At 36.9% G+C, this 15,676-nt stretch overlaps 1 protein-coding gene across 1 annotated transcript; it reads left to right on the plus strand.

Moving 5' to 3' along the window:
• The first annotated feature begins 5,234 nt into the window (after positions 1-5,234).
• Positions 5,235-15,676, plus strand: LOC149412655 (uncharacterized). The gene is made up of 4 exons (XM_089645391.1): positions 5,235-5,268; positions 5,404-6,280; positions 14,439-14,485; positions 14,610-15,676. Exons 1-4 carry the CDS (start codon positions 5,257-5,259, stop codon positions 15,489-15,491), a joined length of 1,818 nt encoding a protein of 605 aa, XP_089501517.1. The 5' UTR covers positions 5,235-5,256; the 3' UTR covers positions 15,492-15,676.

Consider the following 15,676-nt stretch of genomic DNA (forward strand, 5'->3'; position numbering starts at 1 on the left):
TTAATTAAAATTTCCGGTGTCCGTTATGTATTTATAATTGACAATTTTATTATTTATTTTACTGAATGATTTAATTCTATGATTGTTTTATGAAGTCATCATAACATGAGTTGAAAAAATATCACAAATACATAATGAAAAGTTTTTTCTGTTTTATTTATATTTTTATGACTTACAAATCGGTTTTTATTTATTTAAATCAAGAAAAAATCACCAGCCGTCATCACAATAATTTTAAAAGATTTTATTAAAAATCAATTAAAGAATAATTGAAAAAATATTATTAGATATAAACGAAACATTTTATTTTTATTTATTTTATTTTATTTGGGAAACAAACGGTTATACAAATATATTTTAATACAAATCATTTTTACTAAGTTGCAAAAACCACTAAAGTTTCCACAGAAGATTCATTTTATATATAGGTAGAAAAACATTTGAATATAAATAATACAATACAATATAAATACTAACTAGTAGAAAAAGAAAATCTCCAAAAAAATAAAAATAAAAAGACTACAGATTCAACCCATACAAAAACAATACACACACTAACACTACTAAGTTTCCCGTAACAATCGAACGCTACTCTCTTAGGAATGCTATGAATCCTGCGAGGCGAGGCATTGAACACATCGATATTTGTGCATAATCTATTAAAGGTGCTACAGCTTCTTCTTATAAATACATTTTCAACATAATTAGTATTGCTCTTGGGAATATAAAATGTGTCCGGAGATCGAGTTACTCTTAATGGACATCTGAAATGAATATTTTGTAAAAGGTATGGGCTATCAATAAAATAGTGGATTATCTTATATAGCATTACTAGGTCTCTGATATCTCGGCGTTGATCAAGAGTTTTAAGGTTCATGGACACATTGTTTTCATCATTTCGCATGTGATGGAGACATATTTCAAAAACTTTTTCTGAACTCTTTCTATGTTTGATTTATATGTAGAACTATGAGGGTTCCACACTGTTGATGCATACTCTAGGTGGCTTCGGACGTAAGATATGTAGAGAATCTTAAATGTTTGTGGATTTTTGAAAACTGAACATACTCTAAGTATAAATCCCAGCATTTTCAAAGTCTTCGACGTAATATGCTCGATATGAGATTGAAAAAGAAGCTAACTGTCCATCAGGACTCCAAGATCTCTAATCACATTTACCCTGTTTAAGAGTTTGTTTTTAATTTTGTACGTATATAATATTGTGTGTTTCTTTCGAGAGTAAGATATGACACTGCATTTGTCTACATTCAAAAGACAAATGCAGTGTCATATCTTACTCTCGAAAGAAACATAAAACAAAATAAGACACAGAAAAAAGATAACGGTCACAACTCGGAATCAAACCTACGATCTCTTGTCTTAACGGGCCTCATCATTTAAAAAGGTAGTTGCCAAGATCACGGGAAAAATTAGTTGAATGATTTTAATTCTGAATTTGAAATATGAAATTGAAAAATGTGACGGTTAGGTCCAAGTCCTAATGGTTGATTGGCTGTCCCGGTAAGACAAGAGATCTTGGGTTCGATTTTTAGTTGTGACTGTTATCTTTTTATTTTTTGTATCGATTGGTGTGCCCTAGCTCCAGGAGCGTTGGCTTTGTTCTGTCGCGGGTCACGGGTCATGCCGCGGCCTAGCTTTGTGCCGCGATCAAGCGCGACTGGCGCCGTTTGCGGCACATGTTGGAACAAAAAACTGGTAGGGTTTTATCCGTCATTTTGGTAGTCCGTAACTATAGCTTATTTGCGTTACGAAACAATAATTACTCACCATCACAATACACACATCATTATGTACAACCGTACCTCACAGAAGGTACTAGAATTATAGACTTTTTTTTAATGATCTTCTTACCACCTTGATTATTTATATTATATTTTATTAAAACTCAGTTTAATTTTGTTGTATTTACAATTTATTCATATCATACTTTTATTAAACTTTAAAATGGGAGCCTCATCACGGGAAGAGCATTATGTGAGGCCCAGATTATCAAATAATGTTTTAAATTATATAAAGTATTATGCCAAATAAAAAAATAAAAATTCCGTATTTTTCTAATTCAATTTTTTTTTAAATTATCATAAAAAAAAGCCCCTTTCAATAATTCTCAATTTCATTCGATCCTTTGATTGATGAATTCAATGGATTGCAAAATTCATCATTTGGCTAATTATATTCTTCTAGATAACACAACATTCTTCTTTGAGTTCTAAAAATATTCTCTTTTGATTGCATAGTTTTAAACAAATTCGTATTTCAATTTGTATAGGTCGTAGAAGGACAATCAGTTTGCAATATTTTAAGAAAACCTAGTATTTATGATGAGCAATAAAAACACGCTAAATACATATAGCAATGGAATAAAATAAATTAAGCATTATCTCAATCATCTCAGAGTACGACATAACAAGTGGACATTGTGGACAGGTTTTTTTATTTTTTTTATTAAGTAGAAAAAACAGATACAGATATAAATTGACAAGAATATACAAAACATCAACTAGAGAATTCACCTGCATCCAAACTATTTCTCACGAATTGACTTAAACAGCAGTTAAAAACATTTACAAATATTTTGACTTAGGGGAAAAATATATACATTAGATTATTATTTTACAAATAGAGATATGAAAGAAATGCGCAATATCCTTATAAGAATTTAAAAATTATTTTTGAAAAAATTTAGAGGGTAAAACAAAAAAATATATATATAAATAGATAAACATAAATTTAAAAAAATATATATATTTAAACGAAGTATGTCTAAGTTGTTTACTTTGAACTTTGCAGGAAAACAGTCTTCATTTTTCTACTAAAAGTAGTGCGTGTATCAAAAAATAAGTCAGAGTCCTTGAGGTTTTGATTCTGATTAAGTGATTCGCACATTCTTCTGATTGGATCCCTGACACCAGCATTTGTACGCGTCCTGCTAATGTGGAATAAGTCGTTAAGCCTTGTTACTCTGGGTGGTACTTTGAAGTTTATCAATTTCAGTAAGTCGGGACAGTCAATAACGTTGTTACAGATTTTATACAAAGTCATGAGATCAAGGTATGTTCGCCGGTTAGATAGAGTGGAGACGTTATAACTCGAGAGCATATATATGTACTCGCGTTTGGGTGCGCTCAGGTTATATAGTAAAGGAACCAGGACAAGTCCCTGGGGCACTCTTTAGGGAAAAGTTGAGGATTTTGATTATAAAATAGGATATCACTACAAAAATGCTTCTCACGAAGATAAATAAGTGATCGAACTTTTCAAACATGGCGTGTCTGTAAGTCAAAGAAGTGCTAACTCATTCTACTCGGTGGAATAAATACGAGGTTGATTATTGGGATGTTGTGCCGTGTTGCAGTTTCCCCTCCATTTCAAATGTTCCGGATAGTCTTGCTTGCAGTGTCCATCGTCAGGGTACTTAAATATATAAGGTAGTTTTGACGGCCTCCGTTATCGAGGGAAAGGCTCTCGACTTGCAAGCCGAAGGTGGAGGGTTCAAATCCCGGCGCACGCAAGTAACTTTCATTTGATGAATTTGAGTCATTTCACTATTTATTCATTTAAAATAATGTATACTATACTTGCGACACGTTTTAGAGTGGAAGATACTCTCAGTATCGTTCTGGTGTAAGACCACCATTCTAAAAATTGAGACGTTGCTCGAAATGGGCTTTAGCCATCTTTGGAGACCAGACCTAAATAGCCAGGTACTTTCTCACCTTTCACTTAATATTTCGTTCCCCTTCTTACTAAGTTTAGCCTTATAACAAACCCCAATTGGGGATGAACCTGGCTTCAAATGATTGGGAGCAGTTGGGAATCTATTAGAGTATTTGTTGAAAATATTATGAAAATTGTTATGTAATATTTAACAAGTTTTCTGAAAAAATAAATTGAAAATTCAAATTAGTTCGCATCTAATTGTTAGTAAATTGATGTGAAAAGAAATTATAATCTGTGTATTAACCAACATTTTTTTTTAAATTTTATACAAATTTTTTTTCGTCATGTTTTTATTTTTAATTGACAGAGTGATAACAAATTAAATATATTGATAGAAGTAAGTAAGATAATCAGTAAGTGTACAGCAGACAGAGGGTTAACATTAAGAAAATTACAAAGTATTTATACTAACCGTCCAATGACGGTGTACGTTATCTCAAATGATATGCATAAGGTAAATATATAATTTATGTTTCAAGCTGTTAATTAATACCCCCCTAATTGAGAAAAACTCGTGTTTAGGAGGGGATCATGTTATTTTTATTTCTTAGACTGTGTTAGTGTTTTCGCTTTATTTGCTTCGTGTTTATTGTGAAATTTTATTTTTATGTCCTTCTAGATATGTGACGTACAAATTTAAAAAAAATAAAAATAAAAAGAGTCCTTGAAGTGATTGAATCACTACGTAACGTTGAACACGTATTATTTTATTATTAAATAACGTGTTTAATAAATGACCTGATTATTAGCTCCATACAGGAGACCCTTAGGAAAATAATTCCTGCCAGGGCCTATGTAATCTTTGGGGATGCTGCGTAGAGGGTATTTTTGGGAAAAAAAGGAAAAATGTATGAGGGGTGGTTAGGAATCTGGGGGTCAGTGGGTCTAGGAGTGTGACGGACGTATGAATCTTCTCACTGCGGTGCAAGGTAATGTTCCGAAAGAGTCTTGCTGGAGAGGTAAAAAGGTATCCTTCAACCAGTCTCTCCCGATCCGGCCTGAAACGAAGACCAGGACATACCCCACCCAATGAACTCGGGCACCCATGCTAAGTCACCAAACGGAGCGAACTACTTGGATTGACCCAATCTCATGGCAGGTGTTGCAAAGCTGCGTTACGATTTCCTTGTATTACTGCTTATTAATTTGACTCTATCCTTCAAACAAGAGATATAATTATTTCGAAAGCGTGCCAACATCACTTAGTAGCTCGATAGAAATTTTCGGTTTTTAAATGCTTTCCCAAACACACTATTTATTCTAAAAAACCGAATCACTGTTAAAAAAATACAATCTCACAGGGAGGTCAAAGTTTTGCAGATATCGCTTTAGAGGTTATGATAGTATGATATAACATTGGTAATGTGAAAAAAGTGCATGAAAGTTGAATAACCAAATTCAAGCTGACCCCACTCCTGCCACTCAGAAAACTTTCGGCTAGTATAAAGCCTTGCGTTCTCTCCCCTCACGGCACAAGCAGTTTTCCTCTCAGAAAAGGCTCACCACACAATCAACATGAACGCTCTGGTAAGTCATGTAATGCGGTTAAGCAAAATTTTATACCCATTGAATGTGTAATTTAAAAATTCTTTGCTTTTCAAGTAATGCTTGTTTTAAATCACAATAACTGGATAGCTAAATTATTTATTTATTTAATTTAAGATCTTCACTTTCCTGTGCGTGGGAGCCGTTGTCTCCGCCAACTACATCAGCCATGATGAGGGACAATGGAAGGGAGAGGGTCTGGCTGAGAGCCAGGACAATGGACAGTACGACCATGGATATGGTGCCTACAACGGTGCCTCCAACTACGCTGGAGCCTACTCCGGAGCTTACGCTCATGGAGCCGCCCCCATCGGTCATGACGGACGTGTCGTAGACACCCCTGAAGTTGCCCATGCTAAGGCCGCCCACAACGCCGCTGTTGCCGCTGCTTCCAACGGTGCCGCCCATGGAGCTTACAACGGTGCCTACAACGGTGCTTACGCCGCCCCCACCTACAATGGTGAAGATGGACAGTGGAAGGGAGAAGGTCTGGTCGAAAGCCAGGACAACGGTAACTACAACAACGGATACAACGGTGCCTCCGCTTACGCTGGAGCTTACTCCGGAGCTTACGCTCATGGAGCCGCCCCCATCGGTCATGACGGACGTGTCGTAGATACCCCCGAAGTTGCCCACGCTAAGGCTGCCCATTTCGCCGCTATTGCCGCTTCCAACGGAGCTGGACATGGTGCTTACAACGGAGCTTACAACGGTGCCTACAACGGAGCTTACAACGGTGCCTACAACGGTGCTTACTCCGCGCCTGCCTACAACGGTGAAGATGGACAGTGGAAGGGAGAAGGTCTGGCCGAAAGCCAGGACAACGGTCACTACAACAACGGATACAACGGTGCTTCCGCCTACGCCGGAGCTTACTCCGGAGCTTACGCTCATGGAGCCGCCCCTCTGGGACATGATGGACGTGTAGTAGACACCCCCGAGGTAGCTCACGCCAAGGCCGCCCACTACGCCGCTGTATCTCGCGCTTCTCACTATTAATTTCTCCTCACCCCGATGACCCCTGTGTTCAACCCTATTAGATTTGTAAATAGTTCCGTGTTGGTGTTGACATCGATCTGACGACCTCAGCATTGGTAATCTACCATGGTCATACCGTGATGTTGCTGGTTTGAGTGTGATCGAGAAATTTAGTAATTCTTCGCCAACATACTCGTAAATACCAAATAAATTATTTGACCATAAAAATATCCCACCCTTTTTTTTCTTTTGACCTGTTAATTTAAAAAATATGTTCATATTTCTCACTGGAGCGATTTGTGTCATACATATTTATACATTTTCCATATTATTTAATTAATACCATTCCTCAACATACTAATGTGGAAACATTTAGAACTTCTTAAAGCCGATGAATCCGCCGATATAACCACTCCTCCCATATTTTTAGATTCTGTAATTTTGGCACATTATGGCAAGCGATTGCTTAAAAGTTTTTGAAAATTGGCACAAAATTGATCAAGTGGATATGCGATCCAAAGTAGATACGGTCTACAATAGATGGTAATGACAAATAATACTTCATTTTTTGGAATAACTAAATAAGTCGAACCTCAAATTATAATGATCCATATTTGGTTCATATATCCTAATCTGATTCTGGCCTCCGTTGTCGAGTGCTATGGCTTTCATGCTATGAACCCAGAGATCACGGGTTCAAATCCCGACGTGTACAGTTGTAAATTTTAATTAATTATTTTTGTTGCTTAACAATGTATACATAAATAACAAATAATCTATACAATCTTGCGGCATGTTGCAGAAGGGAAAATAATCTCTATCGCCCTGCTCAAATATCACTAATTGTAATTTAAACGTTTCTTGAAACGGCTTTCTTCGTAATTTTTGATCAGATCTAAATAGCTAGGTACTCCTCATCTTCTTCTTCTTCTTCGCAATTTTCTTCCTCTCTTCCCTACCTCCTGACTCGGTGTGGTCGAGGGGTAAGGCTTTCGATTAGCAATCGTCGCGGGTTAAAATCCCGGCGTGCGCAAGTAATTTTGTTTGATGATTTGCTTACTTCACAATTTATTAATTTAAAGTAGTATATAGTATACTTGCGGCAAATTCCAGAGTGCCTGGTGTAAGATTACCATTCAGAATTGTAACGTTGCTTGAAATGGCTTTAGCCGTGTTTGGTGACTGGATATGAATAACCAGGTACTTTACCACCGTCCTCTTCCCCGTCTGCTTCCTTTCCCCACTACCTTCAGCCTCACACATACCCCAATTGGGGATGCTATAGTCTCACTGGCTCTAGACGGTTGGGAACAGTTGAGACTCTTGTGCAGTTTCACATAAAAAGTTGTCAAGTTGGCACACATAAAATAATAAAAGTTTACTCAGATGGAAATTAGTCTGCTTCGTTTAAAAACACTTACGCGTGTAGACCAAAAGAAACACGTGGAAAAAATGTAAGTACAGTCAACACGTGTTTGCAAATGATCCGTTATAAAACTAAAATCATTTTCAGGGTCGTTCTGTACAGTATCTGTATTCGAGAAACACATAAGTACTTCCTTTTCCGCATTCGGTGAACCGTTGCTAGGGTGTATGTTTTGTTTTAACCTTCGACGAGCGAACTGCTATGTCAAAATTAATTTTAATCTAAAGCAAAATAACATACATTACAATGATAAATATATATCTACCTACTTACATCTCCGTGGTAGCGCAGTAACCAACTTTGAACTGAACCCAGAGTTCGCCGGTAAAAAGGAATTTTGGGTTATTTCATAAGAATGAAATTATTTATATATTATAAGGAGGTGGAAATGTAAGACATTAAATGTAATACATTATTTAGGAAGGGGTAAGAACCGAGGTTCCTGCCTTCTACTTTGCCACTGTCCATTCTCCAAGTTCGACTTCCCAGTTTAGTGAGCGATGTTTAAAAATTATTAAAAAAAAATTATACTATGCGCCCCATTATGGGCTTTTGCACAAATCATGAAGATATTATTATTTTTATAATGAAATGATATCCTCACTGGGATCTCCCGTGCTACACATGATTAAAATTTAGTAATATGAATAATATAAAGTGATTATAAATATATTAAAGGAGTTTTTTTTGTTCAGTTGAGTGGTTTTGGTTTCTGTCTGTATTTGGTGTCAGTAAATTATCTATTTCTGATCTCCCTGTGTTTTGTATCCACCCTTTTATTTGAGATATAAATGTTAAAATATTGTTGTGAGTGGGATTTTTTGTGGAGCTTAGTAACATATTATAGGAAATTTTTTGCCCAAATGTTGTGTTTGTTGTTGCTTGTTGGATATGTTTTTGACCCCTTTAAGATACTGAAGTGTTCTTAATATATGTATTAGTTGTTATTTCTCGTGATTTGTATTTATGAATGAAAAATGAGTATAGTTTATATAGAGTTGTTTAAGTAAAATAATACATACTATAAAAGTGATACAGGAGTACACTGAGGAATACGGTTGAGTGATTTAGTAGAAAATATTTAAGTTTGTATTTATTGAATAAGTATCTTATAATAGCCTCCTTGTATCTACTTTTCTACCAGTTCAATACATCGGTAACTGCGCAAGTATTACAACTGGGTGTAATTACGTACAAGCGAGTATGGAAACAACTCAGTCCTGCTGTTACGAAAAATAAATTCTTAACTCCTCCAGCGTTTTGGGGTCATATATGACCGGCGTCCAAATTTTATAAAAATATTTTTTTCTTTTTTTCTATCATTTGAAAATACGTATTTTTTCTTAATTCTTTCCAGTTTTCCTCTTTCACTTTTACTGGATGCCATTAATAAAAACTAAAAAATAGCCAAAATTAATAATTCATATTTCGCGCCGATATCGTAACAATCGGTTTAACTACAAAAAATATTTCTTTTTTTTATTAAATGAACGAGATAAAAGTGAAGTTACAGTTTTCTTACAAATTCTCCAAACTAAACGAATGCGTTCTCAAAATATCGAGTTCATTCAATTTTTTTTGTAGTAAAAATTAAGCAGAAATGTGGGTAGCGTTTTCAATAACATTTTTCTCGTTTGATATTAGAATTTTATTATTTAGAAATAGAAATCTTTCTTTTAAATACATGCACCGGAAAGAAAATTTTATCTAGTTTTTAAAACAGTATTTTTACGATAAATTGAAATATAAGATGGATATAGCGCATATGAGATACACAAACACATTGCAAACTGAACAAAAGTGTTGAAAGTACTGAAGCATATGGAAAGCAGGGTAGTATCTCAGGATACGCTATTGACATACAGTTGATTGTCCATTTATTATTCTTATCTCTTCTATGTAGAATGAATATATATTGGTGTCTAAGTATCTTATCTGCCGGAGGTAAAATTATAATATTTAATAAAAAAATCATTTTGATTTTTAATGCAATAAAAAAATACTACAGTACTTTTTTCATGTGGTAAGCTAAAATAAAAATTAATAAGATATTATGTAGGCACAATTTGTGTGCATGGTTACCAGGCATGCCGGTTCAAGATTATTGCTAAAAGAAATTAATTAATTCATAAAGATTTTTTATACTTCTTGTGGGCGTTATAATTGAAGCATATTTAAATGGCGAAAGCCAGGTCATATGCAACCTTGATACGTTTTTTTTAATTACCTGTCTGGAAACAAAACGGTATTGTCCATATATCTCACAAGCACTTAGACACAGATATTAAAAAAAAAAACTTTTCATCGTTTTTCAATATTACTATTTATGTTTTACTAGAAACATGTTTTTATTTACCTTGTTCCTGTAATATCTTTGATAGTAATATACCCCCCGGCTGCGCCAGTTTTTTGCGACTCCAGGGATAATTCAAACCCTTAATAAGAACTTTGGCTTCAACAAAACTCTTTGGACTATATTGTGATATATTGACAATGGTCTCTGATATCTTATTTAGAAGGTGGTAGGAATAATCTGGACCCCGACCTTGAGATTGCGATTTATTTTTATTTTTCTTTATTTTTGACAGTTGACGATATCTATGAGTAACCTAATAGACTCATCTAATGCCATCTATGGTTTTAGCTTTTAAACTAATATCGAGGATTCTATATACCTTGTATATAATACGTCCAAATCAATAGTTATGGTTTTCAAATGCAAAAACGAAAACATGCTAACACCTTCAGTATGGCTAGATGGAAGGAAAATGGATGTTAGTCGTAGCGTCAAATACCTGGGACATATTATCACAGACGACCTAAAAGACATCGAGGATATGGAAAGGCAAAGAAGAGCGATATCCGTTAGAGCAGGTATGTTGTCAAGGCGTTTTCACTTTTGCAGTACCAACGTGAAAAAGATACTTTTCAATGCATTTTGCACTTCGCTGTATACGTCAGAGCTGTGGGTGGAATACACTTCATCCCAATGGCATAAGATAAAAGTTGCATACAATAATGCATATCGCCAACTATTCTGCCTACCGAGATACTGCAGCGCCACGGAAATGTTCCTGGAGGGACGAGTACACTCTTTCAGAGCGCTTCTCCGCCATCACCTGGGAAGTTTATGGCGCAGACTACGCCAATCTAGTAACAAAATCATCGCTGCCCCTTTGCACTACCCCTGCATACATTCTGGAATAAATTCTTATTTTTTTTAAACTAACTATTTTGTTGTCCGGGTTAAATCTTCCCCAAAGGAAAAACTTATCCCTTCCACTCACTTTTCCACAAATGATCATCTAGTCAATCAACATTATGTAAGTGCATTATATAAGCAAAATAAATACAAAACAATACAATATTATTATTTTTTTTAAACTTCCAATTTAGTTGTCCGAGTTAAATCTTCCCCAAGGGAAAAACTTAACCCTTCCACTCACTTTTCCACAAATTATCATCTAGTCAATCAACATTATGTAAGTTGTGAAGCGCCCTTTGTGGCAGCTGGACGCGTCATGCCGTCTCCAACCGCTTTGTGTTTTTTTATTATTTTCAAGGGAAACGAGGCAACATCCCTTTGAAGTTATTTTAAAAATCAGTGAATCAACATTTCAAATAAACTTACCAATTAGTAATCAGAACTTAATAATAATGTGACTAGAGAGCAGTGTTTCAAAAATGAATAATCGAAAATTGTGCTAAAAATATTCTAAATTCGCTTAAGTTGAACTTGGGACGAGAATCGGTAACTGTAGGTACGCCAGATGTTTTCAATGTTATTCTTGGAAACTCTGAAAGCCCTAACAAGTGCTCAAGGTGATTTATTATCTCGTCCGCCGCCTTTTATTTTGGAACAATGCACCACTAACATAATCACCAGAAACAAGTGTACAAGGAGATGGAACGTCACAGCGGTGCTGCCAAGGTTTGTTATCTATGTGAGGATACTGTGACAGCGCATAATTAGCAGCAGACACATACCTGGACGGATGACGAACCTCGTGCTGGCACTGTTGGTGGCGCGGTGCACTCTTTCGCTGCAGTAGCTGGTCCAGTTTCCTCACCACCTGGGATTCTTGCTGCAGAGTCTCCATCCTCTACCTTCGTCGAATGTCACAGCGGTGCTGCCAAGGTCTGGAATCCATGAGAGGACATTGTGTCAGCGCTCTATTAGCAGCAGACACATACCTGGAAGGATGACGAACCTCGTGCTGGCACTGTTGGTGGACGCGGTGGACTCTCTCGCTGCAGCAGCTGGTCCAGTTTCCTCACCACCTAGGATTCTTGCAGCAGATTCTCCATCTCCGTGTCACCTGTTTCTGTACTTCATTTTATTTAACTTAATTTCAATTTCAATTTGTAATATTTATATATTTTTTTTTGTAATATCTGCATTAACTGTACAGCGCCCCTGAGGTGATATTTCGCAAAAGCGGCGCTATAAAAATTATCCAATTAATAAATAATAATAAATAAATAAGTGCATTATATAAGCAAAATAAATACAAAACAATACAAGAACAACACGTCAACTCACCAGAGATCAAATAGGAAAATAATTCACCGACTCCAGATATTTTCATATCAGAGGGTTCGGCTCGGTAGAACTTCTAACAGGGCCTATAAATCCTACTGATTCCTCAACATAAATATTTAAAAAAAATTTTGTTATCCTACGTGTATTCAAAATTACCGACTTTTGCATCTTTATATATAATTTTTTTGATAGATCTAATACGCCTAAATTTTTAATTAGAGAGCTAGGTATAATGCCAGTAGCCGAAATAACGAATGGTAATATTTTAATAGTCTGAGAATGCCAAATTCTTTTTATTTCATTTCCTAAATCTGTGTATTTTCTTATTTTTTCACTAACAGATTTTTGAATATTACAGGAATTTGGAATAGCGACATCAATGATATAAGTTATTTTTTTTTAATTTTGTCATGTAAAACTATATCGGGTCTATTATGACTAATCGCTCTTATTATAATCTATTATTATTATTATATAGATTAATATATGATATCGAACCATTTTTTAGTACCTAGTCGACAAGGCCTAAATTGTGATAAAAACTATTTTTATAAACTAAAATTTATTTCTTTACCCCCAATGTAATACAAATTTTGGGAGGTAAGAATTGGTTACGTCATCTTGGGAAACATGTATTGGATAACCTACACTTCTGACATAGGTCACCCCAAGTTGCAAGCTACTTTTGAGACTTAGTAGAGGTGCCCGGGTTCATAGGGTGAGGCTTATCCAAGTCTTGGCAGCGGAATTCGCTCGAAGCTCTTGAGCTGGTGAGGAAAGATAGGTTCATACTTCTCCACTCGTCACTCCTGGACACACAGACTACCAGATTCCAACCCCTCACACCTTTTTCCATCTCAGAACATCCTCATCTTCATTTCCTTAAAAGGACCATCCACACCGCATCTTCAAACATGACACAGGCCTTGAGAAAATTATTTTCCTTAGGACCTTCTGCCTGGAGTCAATGTATAAAAAATATTAGAAAATATATAGATAAATTAAAATTCAACACATACGATTTTTTTGGATCAGATTCTTAAACAGTGAGCAGCTGTCAACCATTTTCAAATCTCAAGTGCGCCCAATAATAAAATTGGAGCCATCTCTGAGCTGGCGTCCCATAGTAGTTGATAAACCTACTTGATTCTGTGCAGAAGAGGGTGGTTCGTCTGATTGACAATTTATTATTGAAAAACCGATGTCCATCATGCACAGATGCAATGTGGTCACGCTGAGTCTGTTCTACTGCTCTAAGGAGCTAGCAGCATCCCGGTGCACGTGCGTGAAACCCGACTTACACGAGCGGAGCACCCGTTCACAGTTGATTTTAGCTTCATGAGAACGGGCCGTTTCTTCGACTTGTTTTTGTGTTAGTCGGCTCGTATGTGGAACGAGCTACCGGCATCTGTTTTTATTCCTTAATAAATCCCTTTCTACAGCCCGTTCCTTAACGGCTTAACCTTGCCTAAGCCGGGTGGCGACATACTTCCACTCTTGCGAGGTATTACATAACAAATTACAATGTATTAGTATCTGCTCACATTATGGAAAAATAATATTAAATCAAATAAGGGAAGAAGAAGAAAAAATTAAGTAAGAGGTACCTTGTTTTTCGTGTACCTGGTAACAGTGGTAGTTAAATGAAGCCGATTACAAGTATTGCATATTTTGATAGTAAAAAAATAAAAAAATCCCTTTTTAAGTTGATTTTTTTTTATTTGTACGAAACAAACAGCCTTCATAATACAAAAAATATTATGTCGGTACAAAGGAGATTAAATAAGTTTAGGTCGAAAAGAGATTCTTATGCAAATAAGTAGGTTGGAGGTACGAGTATTATTTTGCATTTAAACTACGATTTTTCAATTATAAATGGTGGTCTTACAATAGGGCGATACTGAGAGTAACTTCCACTCTGGTACGTGCTGCAATATAGAGTATTTTGATTTTAAATAAAACCAAAATTTACTGGCGCACGCCGAGATTTGAACCCGCGAACGCTTCAATAAAACGTTAGTCGCACTCTAGTTAATAATTTGCACTCCTAATAAAAGAATTGTAACAGTATGTGGCAAGTTATTACAAGTTCAATGTTATAATGTAATAAGTTCAACGACAAATATTTAACCCCCCACTATGTCAATCGAGGAAGTTGTCGGCTAGTATAAAGCCTTGCGTTCTCTCTCCTTATGGCACAAGCAGTTTTCCTCTCAGAAAAGGCCCACCACAAAATCAAAATGAACGCTCTGGTAAGTTTTGTGTTCCATATGAAGTTGTTACCATAAAATAAAGTCAATGGATCAATTGATAAGCCTTAATTTTTTTTCACTCGCTAACTGAAAAACTAAAATATGTATGTTTATTCCTTACCAGATCTTCACATTCCTGTGCGTGGGAGCTGTTGTCTCCGCTAACTACATCAGCCATGATGAGGGACAGTGGAAGGGAGAGGGTCTGGCCGAAAGCCAAGACAATGGACAGTACGACCATGGATATGGTGCCTACAACGGTGCCTCCAACTACGCTGGAGCCTACTCCGGAGCTTACGCTAATGGAGCCGCCCCCATCGGTCATGATGGACGTGTCGTAGACACCCCCGAAGTTGCCCACGCTAAGGCCGCTCACAACGCCGCTGTTGCCGCTGCTTCCAACGGTGCCGCCTATGGAGCTTACAACGGTGCCTACAACGGTGCTTACGCCGCCCCCGCCTACAATGGTGAAGATGGACAGTGGAAGGGAGAAGGTCTGGTCGAAAGCCAGGATAACGGAAACTACAACAACGGTTACAACGGTGCCTCCAACTACGCTGGAGCTTACTCCGGAGCTTATGCTCATGGAGCCGCCCCCATCGGTCTTGACGGACGTGTCGTAGATACCCCCGAAGTTGCCCACGCTAAGGCCGCCCATTTCGCCGCTATTGCCGCTTCCAACGGAGGTGGACATGGTGCTTACAACGGAGCCTACAACGGTGCCTACAACGGAGCTTACAACGGTGCCTACAACGGTGCTTACTCCGCCCCTGCTTACAATGGTGAAGATGGACAGTGGAAGGGAGAAGGTCTGGCTGAAAGCCAGGACAACGGTCACTACAACAACGGATACAACGGTGCTTCTGCCTACGCCGGAGCTTACTCCGGAGCTTACGCTCATGGAGCCGCCCCTCTGGGACATGATGGACGTGTAGTAGACACCCCTGAGGTAGCTCACGCTAAGGCCGCCCACTACGCCGCTGTATCTCACGCTTCTCACTATTAATTTCTCCTTACCCATGATGATCCCTGTGTTCAATACTATTATATAAATTAGAAATAATTCCAAGTTGGTGTTGATAAATATCGGATAACACAGACGTTGGGTAACTAACACGTGTTGGTCATACGATTACGTGATTGTTCGTATGTGTCTTAAAGTTATTTTGGAATATTTCCACCGACATTATA

The sequence above is a fragment of the Hesperophylax consimilis genome, chromosome 22, assembly GCF_061612785.1.
Source record: "Hesperophylax consimilis isolate HC1 chromosome 22, BYU_Hcon_1.0, whole genome shotgun sequence".
Classification (NCBI taxonomy): Eukaryota; Metazoa; Arthropoda; class Insecta; order Trichoptera; family Limnephilidae; genus Hesperophylax; species Hesperophylax consimilis.